The sequence below is a fragment of the Mchenga conophoros genome, linkage group LG12, assembly GCF_057382185.1.
Source record: "Mchenga conophoros isolate Kocher_MC1m ecotype Shallow Benthic linkage group LG12, M_conophoros_male_GT1.1, whole genome shotgun sequence".
NCBI lineage: Eukaryota > Metazoa > Chordata > Actinopteri > Cichliformes > Cichlidae > Mchenga > Mchenga conophoros.
The window spans coordinates 11,726,715-11,736,208 of NC_140537.1; the positions used below are offsets into that span (position 1 = coordinate 11,726,715).

General features: G+C 38.4%; 1 protein-coding gene across 3 annotated transcripts; it reads left to right on the top strand.

Annotated features, from left to right (window-relative positions):
- Window positions 1-986: 986 nt before the first annotated feature.
- LOC146562174 (uncharacterized) lies at window positions 987-6,889 on the top strand. 3 transcript variants are annotated; one of them, XM_085293688.1, is made up of 5 exons: window positions 987-1,097; window positions 3,057-4,103; window positions 4,631-4,786; window positions 4,901-4,993; window positions 6,103-6,889. In XM_085293688.1, the coding sequence occupies exons 1-5, from the start codon at window positions 1,080-1,082 to the stop codon at window positions 6,400-6,402; spliced, it is 1,614 nt and encodes a 537-aa protein (XP_085149814.1). In that variant the 5' UTR covers window positions 987-1,079; the 3' UTR covers window positions 6,403-6,889. The 3 variants fall into 3 exon arrangements, with proteins under 3 accessions (XP_085149814.1, XP_085149812.1, XP_085149815.1); XM_085293686.1 differs by lacking the exon at window positions 987-1,097 and adding an exon at window positions 1,665-2,255; XM_085293689.1 differs by lacking the exon at window positions 987-1,097 and adding an exon at window positions 2,128-2,263.
- The last annotated feature ends 2,605 nt before the right edge of the window (window positions 6,890-9,494 follow it).

The following is a 9,494-nucleotide window of genomic DNA, read 5'->3' on the forward strand; positions in this document are numbered from 1 at the left end:
GTAAACCTACTTGACATTAAGACTTTACGTAAGCAGTTTGTACATAGTATGATTATCTAGGGTCATTAGTAGTTTGTTAAGTTAGTACACATTTTTACAAAATGGGCTGGGTGTGCAAAATGTGTACATTTCTAACTACAAAAACACTACAAAAACAGGGCTGCTAAAACATTATAGATTACGCCATAGTTATGGAGGGGGATGTCTCCCATGTCCTCACCAAGATTGTTTTTGTTCCTTCAAAACTTGGGGTAGCCTTAGATCACATCTATCAAGAAATCACTCTCAGGAAACTCAGGAACGAGTCACATCTGCAGAAACTCTGTCTTTCACTTGCCAGTGTTGTAGCACCAGTGCAATCTCCACAGAAAAAATGTTTTTCGAGCACCTTGGTCGACATTTGAAAAAACACGAAACGGTCATTTGTGTATTTAAAAACTGCAATTTCAGCACTAATGTTTATGGAACATTTGCCTCCCACAGAAGCCGAAGGCATACTCCTCATTCACTGCAAGACTTCAAGGAAAACCTGTTAAAAAGGTATGTGTGTTCTTCAAACACAGAAGATTGTAGTAATATGGATGTTCAGGATGAGGAATTATCGATTACCAATGATGGTCAAGGTAACGATGATGATGTGAGAGATCTACCAAATATCATTGAAAAAAACATGGCATTGTTGTTTCTAAAACTGGAGAGCAAATTTAACGTATCTAACAAGTGTATTGATGAGATTATTGAGGAATTACACTTTATCACCGAAACAGCATCAGGCCCCCTCATAAAAGAGATTTTACAGTCCTGTCTGAGGAAGAACAATTGTGAGATAGATGAATCTGTTGTGTCAGATATGGTGACAGAGCTTTGTGAGGCCAACCCCTTTACCTCCACCTTGTGTAGTGGTGGTTCACTTTCTTCTGCCTACAAGAGAAGGGCATATTTTAGGGAGCAGTTTGCTGTAGTGGAACCAGTGGAGTATGCACTTAGTAGGGAGGCAGACAGAAGCTTCCAGTATGTTCCTATTCTGAAGTCATTGCTTCAGGCTATGACACGGAAAGAGATCCAGGATTTGATCTTGCATGATGAAAAACCTCAAGGTAAAGATGGAACACAGTACAGGGCATTTTGTGATGGCATTTATTATAAAACAAATGAGTTGTTTTCTGGAGAAGATCCTACCATTGCTATTATTCTGTATATTGATGACTTACCCATGCAATCCCTTGGGTACTGTGGAGAAGGGAAATTATTTTACTGCTATTGTTAAATAATTGTCACCAGTACCATTGCATTAATAATATAATCTGGAGTTTATATTGCATTCAGGGGTTGAACAGTGTGTGTCTTTCAGAAAGGCTAAAAGTCACAGGCTGACAGGAAACAGGCTTGCAGAGAGTTTGCACAAGCAGGAAGTTATTTTAAGCAACAGTATGATCATTGCTTTAACAATGTAACAGATAGCTTTAAGAAGGCCTTAAGATGCTTATGCACACAGTTATTATGTTTAGTAGAGGTTCTTGATTAAAACATTTATTTAGTAAAAGTCATATCCATAGTTTCAGTTCGATTATTACACATACGAGAGTGGTTTCTGTCTCTCTGTCTGGTGAGGGGTCAGGAGCTAGTCGCGAGGTGAAACAGGGTGCAATTGTGGTTAGCACACAGACACACACCTAGTTAGAGAATCATTTATAGGTGAAAGTTTAATTATGTTTTGCTGATGTTGCAAAGAGCAGTTTGTCGCAGAACTGCTGCGAGCATCCGGCAGTGACAGGAAGCACCTGTTGTGAAGATAGGAGACAATTGTTCTTTTAAACTGTGTCAAAAGTCGTTGTGGTTTTGATTTGATCTATGTATAAAATGTGTCTGTGACGTATGAAGGGGCGTCAGTAAACAAACCCTGATGCTATAAAATATCTGTTCATGCTTTGATTAAGTCGAGGACTACTGGCTGTCTGCGTACAGAGTGTCTTCCCACGCGTGTATTCATTAAAATCATTGTTTGACCAAAGATCCTCTGGACCATGGGTGGTGTGTACTCTCCTTCCTCAACTTTGAATCTTAACAGTACGTCAAGGAAAAAACACAAAGTCACTGCTGTGTACTGGGTGATAGCTGATATTCCTGCACAGCTCAGATCTTCACTGACCTCCATCTTCTTAGCAATTCTCTGCAAGGCTGATGATGTGAAAAGATTTGGTTACAGTACTGTACTGGAGCCACTGCTGAAAGACCTTGTGAGCTTGGAGGAGGAGGTAAAATGGTAAATGGCCTGCATTTGTATAGCGCTTTTCTAGTCTACTGTAGATGTTACTGTGCTAAGAGAAGACATCAAGGAAGCACTGCATGCTAAATTTGCTGGTGAAACACGCATTCAGATAGCCAACAATGTATGTTATAGCGGCACAAAGTATGCAGTTGGCATGATTTTGGCTAATGGCTCGACAGGTGGTGTGACAGATTTTGGAGAGTTGATCCAAATAGTTGTTTTGAAGGGCATGCTTGTATTCATTGTTAAATGCTTAAGTGCTTGGTCAATTGAGCATCTCAGGAGCTATGTTCTTGAGAAAACACACACTGTGAAAGTGCTAGAGCCATCAGAGCTGTCTGATATCTTCCCCTTAACACCTTACATGCTTGGTGGAAAAAGCATTGTAACCCTGAAACGTTACATTTATGTCCCATAGAATGCCAACATAGCCTTGACTTGTCAAATTTGGAAGTCAACAAAAGTCCAGAACAAAAAGACAGTAACAGGGTTTTCTCATTTGTAACTTTTATATGATGATCAGCCTTGACATTACATTAAGATGTGGGTACAAGATGCAAATAAAGTGCAAGAACATAGTATGATATTGTTGTTGACGTTGTTATAATGTAGTCTTCATGTTTGCATTTAAAACAGATTGAGAAAAATTAGAAGGAATAGAGTTTGGTGTTGGCCTGGTATTTTGTGAAGCCAACTCTGTGGGAAACGCTATTGTGCATTTTTTACTTACCTTCATTGTTATGGTGCTCACTGAAACATTTTAAACCTTTTTTTTTTATTATTACAGATGTCACAACCAGCCCATCTACGAGTGATTCTTTCAGAACATGATGTCGAGAAACTGGCATTACCATCTGGAATCCCTGGAACAGTTGAGGAACTTCATTCAGTTGTTCAAGATACATTTAGGATTTCTGGGGATTTCTGTTTTCATTACAAGGATGCTGATTTTGGTAATGAGTTTTTCTCCTTGCTTTCAACAACTGACATTAAGGATAAGGACACTATCAAGGTGATCTATATCCAGGAACCTCCTACACTAACTCTGACCTTAACAGATGTAGACAGATCCTTTACAAGCCTTGCTGATGATCCTCTTCAATTTTCTGATGATGCCTGCTCATCTGCATTGTCACATGACACATTGCCTGTCTCTTCAGAATTAGAGACAGAAATACCAGTCCAGCGATCAAATGGATGGCCCATAGAATTTCCAATCCCTCGTTTCTCTACCAGTACGGAGATTCTGCTGCAGTCCGGCAATCAAAACTTCATTTGTTCTGGGACTGTTTTTGGTACTAAAGATCTCATCACACTACTTCCAGACATCCTTGGAAGTTTAGCTGAGGCTATTTTTGAGTACACTGCTTATCCATCAAGTGCACAACTAAATCAAGTAGCAGAGACCTTGACTAAAAAACATCCCTGCCTCAAAGAACCAGGTTCTTTTCATGGATGTTATGGATGGATTCAGCGCCTCAAATATAAAATGAACAACTTCAGATCCAATCTTCGAGGTACTGGCTGCCCCGAAATTGTGGTGAACTCACTCAAGAGGAAACCAGCACATGAGCAGGCTCCTGCTAAAAATGTTAAAAAGCCTAAAAAGGCTGAAGTAAATTACCTACCTCCACATCCTCAAGGGGAAACAAGTGGAAGTTTGGAGAAGGAAAGAGTGGACCTCTTGTGTGAAGTGATGAAGAGGGATAATTGCCAGGTGATTGCAGGGAAAATGGGTAAGACATTCTCTCTTCGCAGGCAAGAAATCGTATATGAGGCACCCGCTATCAGGAACTTCATGGAGCGTTGGCCTGCATTATTTGATGCGACACAGGTAACAAAAATTTTCTCTTACATTTCATACATAATACACTCATATCACTCCCCATATGTTCTATATTTGATTTTCTGATTACAATCTTAATCCTAATGCACAAAGTAAAAAAATAAATAAATAAACATTCTCATACACAAATATTTTTGAATGCAACAGTAAATAAGCAGAAACATGACTCCAACATTACAGAAAAAAAAAAAGATGAATGTGGTGGATTATCAGTTTAAAGCAAGTTTATCCTAAATGCTTTAAAAACAACAGGTTTCTTTTAAAGATAATTTTGGTGAAGTCTGCAGTTTCCTATAACAGAGTATTTAACTGGTCCAGGTTTTCACAAGTGACTCATTTAAAGAGTATGGGGAAAAAACAATCAGTAATAGTGGGCCATTTTGATGTTGTCCATTTTACTGCTGTGGTTCATACAGATTTAGTTGTTCCTCTTTAACTAATGTATTAGAACATTCATTAATGCAATATAGCTAATTGTCTGCAAGGATTAATTCTTCTGTTTGTGTCATCTACAGATAAAGGAAGAGTTCAAGAGAATAACCACTGTAAGCCTGGAATCCACGTTAATGGCTAAACTTGACCATTGCATCCCAAAACTGATGGATGTCGTTTCATCAAGGGGAGGAGCTAAAGGAGTGAGAATCAGGCAGATCAAGGACATGCTTCTTGAGGTATGATAACTATTTAGACTTTGTGTTGCACTTTGTGTTATCTTTGAAATGCACTTTGTTGGCAGTCACCCATGTAGTTTATACTCATACTTTATCTTTTTTTTTCTTGAATAGCACAATACAATTGAAATGCGCAGAGAAGTAGCCATCCCCTGCCTTATCACATACCTTGGAGAGAAGGAAGAAGACCTTTTCATGGAGTTTGGTGTAAGTAATTCAGCATCTTAAACACAAATAAATCCACACAATCACAGTGTAAATTTGTAAATATTTTTCACTTAAGGTCACACCCTGACCAATAATATCATAGCAATGGCCTATTCAGCTTAGGTGTTGGGCATGGCAAAAGGCTCCTTGAACAATTCAACTAATGATTGTAGCGTTTCACTTAATCATTTCAGCTAATCCAATATGTCAAAGCTAATAATTATGTATATGTTCGATTTGAGTTTATTGTTTTCCTTAGTTTTACATTCTAAATTGATGACCAAACCTGGCATACTGTTGTTTAGTTTTCTTAAAAACAAACTAGAATGTTGTCTTTAGGCCTACACAAGTGAACCTCACATTAAGCAAGTAAATCCCATGTTAGAAATCGATTTAGGTAGAGCAGGTCAAACTGGTCATAGAAAATGTTGTTCATGTTGTGTGGTTAAAAAAAATCAAAACAAAAAACGGGCTGTGTTTTTATTGATTTGTCTTATGATACCATAATTTTGTCTCATGCTTATTGATGCATCCTATTTGGGTCAGTGTGTGTGTGTGTGTGTGTGTGTGTGTGTGTGTGTGTGTGTGTGTGTGTGTGTGTGTGTGTGTGTGTGTGTGTGTGTGTGTGTGTGCACTGATCTTCTGAATTATTAAGATTCAGCAAGGATAAAAGTCTAATCTATTGTTAACCATTCCTCGCCGTCAGTCCTCTGACCGTGGTCGGGAGACGCGAGGGGAGATGCTTCCTCCAGGGCCGAAGTTTGTCCTCCTCCGGGGTTAACTCCCTTCACTTTTGTGGAGTAGTGAGGCAGACAGAAATCAGCCGAGGCACCGGAGAGTACTGAAGAGATGAGGCTTTAATAACAGTACTGCACACTTTGAAAACACACTGCATAGCCTGTAGCCCATTAGAACGCTGCTCCCGGTCGCCCTCTCTACCCATGACACGCTCTCTCTCTCTCTTTTCCCTCTTTCGCGCCCCGCGTTTCCTTCACGCGCATGCTCACACACACATCACATACACTCCTTACTGCACCCAGTCACACACAAGACAGCAATTCCTGCAACACTATAATCAACTAACCTATTTTTAAAATGTGCTTTACAAGGACACAGAAGAATTTGAGGCCAACCTAGAAAGGCAGGTGATGAAAATTGCCATCATCGGTGACCGGTATACCCCTGGATCTGACCACAAGACTGCAACCATTGTGGTAGAAGGAACAAAAATCCTGGAGGGCCCGGATATCCCAAGTTGCTGTGCGTTACTCATGGGCATAATATATGCTCTCAATCTGAGCTATTGCAAGGAACTGAAATATACTTTCGAAGTCTTTCAGAAGCTGTTGCTTGATCTTGATGGACTGAGAGCCAGTGCAAAAGTAAGTCTCAAGAACAGTATGTTCTAAAGATGTCACTTGTTTTGAGCACTAAGAAATTTTATTCAGATTGTGTTACTTTGTATTTGGAAGTCCACTGGGAAAAAAATGATAGTGTTGATAAAAAATAGAAGACACTAATTTTTTTCTATCTAGTTATTTTTGATATTATATTCAAGAAATGTGTCTTGACAGTTGTTGTACTACCCTGTCCTTAAAACTTATCCTGCATTTAATCCTCAAAGAGATGTGCTGATGAATGAACCAGCATTATGTTAAACATGTTGACTCTGTTTCAAAAATTGTTAACCATTTTGAGTCCTGTATGTGTAAAATTAATCTTAAATGTGTTTACTGCATGAAAGTTTGAACACTGAAAGTTAACATTTACTGAACACTTAGTACAAATGTTTTCTAAGTGGATTTCTGGTTTATTTTCACTGTTTAACTATAAGGTGTTGAATTGCCTAAAGTAAAATATAAATTGTACAAACTGTACAAACAATAAAAAAAGTTAATTGCTTAAAAATGTGGAATTCATTCAATTCTTAAAAGCTAGTGCAATAATAAAAACAAGAAAAAGCTAAAATTATGATGATAATGAAGAAAATTAGCTACTTAATATTTTAAATGATTAACTTAAAAAAATGTTTTCGTAACTACTATCATTAATTACATAACACTTAAAAAACAGTTTTGAATAATATGGAAAAAGAAGTTGGAGGAACATAAATTATTTGAGTAAACAACTTAAAAACATGTTTTTAAGTTACCAATTATTAAGTATATGGTAATTAAAATTACCTTTACTTATAGAGGAAAAGTTCATTCCTCTAACTCAATGTAGTTTGTTGGTTCAACGTAATTTCTACACAAGTTATCTTAACGCAAAAAGATTAATGGAAACTGTTGCGTTAATTTTTTTTGTTGAGCTTAAACAATAGTTTTTAGAGTGTACACATTCACACACTGGTGATGGCAAGCTACATTGTAGCCACAGCCACCCTGGGGCGCACTGACAGAGGCGAGGTTGCCAAACACTGGCGCCACTGGGCCCTCTGACCACCACCAGTAGGCAACGGGTGAAGTGTCTTGCCCAAGAACACAACGAACGAAACTGTCCAAGGCTCAAACCGGCAACCTTCCGATTACAAGGCGAACTTCCAACTCTTGAGCCACGATCGCCCCACCTACTCAGATGTAGACAAAAAAGGATCTTTAATAGATTCTTGTTTGGCATAGGAGAAACAAAAACCTAAGGAAGGTAAGTGATGACAAAGAAAACCACTCTTCTGGTCCATGTGGGGCTTCTATTGAGGTTCTGAAACTGCAGAAATGTGACACGGTACAGGAAGGCCACCACTTTGTTTGCTGCATTGTATTTACAATATTCTTTGGTGGTGATGGTGGGAGGGAGATGCATGTTTAATGAACCACAAGGTCTTTCAATGAGGGATTGAGGAGTCATCTGCTCCCACTGATCACATATATCATAAAGATGTAACATCAAATGGAGTTATTGCGTGTAACATAACTGAATGCTTTTCATCTTTCATCAGTTCAAATAAATCCATACATTTTTCTTATTACTTTTTTTTTAAAATGCTTGTGTTTCGACTCATTTCTTGTCAAAGTTGGCAGACTTTATTTTTAAGGAAGAGGTGGTCTCATTTAATGAGCGTGCATCAATGAACTCTGAATGGCCCACTGATTCCAGAAAGAAACTTACTGGCCTAAAATGCTCTTCAGTTGTCAAATGCAAGTCTGCTTTAGAAAACAACATAATTATCTGTGATCAACAGATCTGTCTGAATAGTCTCAGGTGTGTGGCCAACATGAGAGAGAGGTAAGGGAAATAGGGAATGCTCACAGTTGATGTGTTAATTATAGAAGAGTCATGTAACTTATGCTTCAGTTTCTACTAGACACACTCTGTGTGTGCTACAGTCATACAGGAACCAAGACTGGGGCGAATAAATGTACAGAGCTGACTGGAACCAAGAACCATCGAATAAATTCATTAAAAGATCCAACGGGTGGATTCACTGTCTGTGATGGACAGGCTTCAGACAACACTGATGTAAATACTGCAAACTTTACTAGGAGCCCACCCGGCCTGTAGCAAAGAAAGGAATGTCCAATACTATTTCTATTTGTACCTTTCAAAGTAAAAGACGAGGAATGTTAACAGTAAAGTTAATTTACATTAAAGTCAGTAGCAAGCAGTACTCTCTTTAATCTTGATAAAAGTATATTTCACATACTTAAGTTCAAGTTGGAGGGTGTAGAAGAGATAAAATACAGATTGGTCCAGATCACAGTGGAAGAGGTCGTCAGGATGGGACAAGTTTTGTAATTATGTCCTAAACTGTCCCTAAACTCTTTTTTTTTAAGAAAAGCTTTCTTCATAGCCACACTCTAACCTCTATGTATAAAATTATGTCCACTGATACACACACACACACACAGCTGAATTCCACTGATACACTGTGGGTGTAAGTTAAACTGAATCGTACCAGAAATCATGGTAACCAGCGTGACTGAGGAGGACACTGAGCAGATGGGCCTATGCAGACTTTGGGAAGTACTTTGAGCTTGCACAGGTAGTTTTAACACATGAGCCTACTTGAAAATTGCAAAACAAATGCAGATGTGTTGAAGATAGTCAACTGCCAACAGTTTCCAAATTTGCCATGGGCTATTACTTTACCTTGAAGGTAAAGTAATAGCCCAATGGACTTATATCCATTTTTTGTCTCATAATCTCTTCACTGAGCTGGGAGGTCCTTCTCGTGGCTCACCCATCGCCTGTGGTTTGAGAGTTTGGTAGTGCTGTGCAATACAATACATTTTGGTATTGATCTGAAACCAAGTAAATACAGGGCCACTATTGCCAATACCAATAGGGATACTTTTAACTTATAAAGGAGTTTGATTCAGTGTTTCGTGATGAATCGGCATGACTTTGCAAATTCTTTTGCAAACACATTTTAGTGATGATGAAATCATTTTTACTTTCCAGAGCACATCTGTCAGCTTTATCATATTTTTGAAGCTTGCAATAAGGTCCAAAAGAAGGTTATTTTGGAGATCTGGAGTATGTCTATAATATATGTTCCTGT

What these genes read in the sequence shown, in the direction of transcription:
- LOC146562174 (XM_085293686.1), top strand. Translation starts at nt 2,025, where the DNA reads ATGGGTGGTGTGTACTCTCCTTCCTCAACTTTGAATCTTAACAGTACG. An exon ending in TCAAGGACATGCTTCTTGAG is followed by an intron (nt 4,787 to 4,900) that starts GTATGATAACTA and finishes TTTCTTGAATAG; the next exon opens with CACAATACAATTGAAATGCG. An exon ending in ACCTTTTCATGGAGTTTGGT is followed by an intron (nt 4,994 to 6,102) that starts GTAAGTAATTCA and finishes GTGCTTTACAAG; the next exon opens with GACACAGAAGAATTTGAGGC.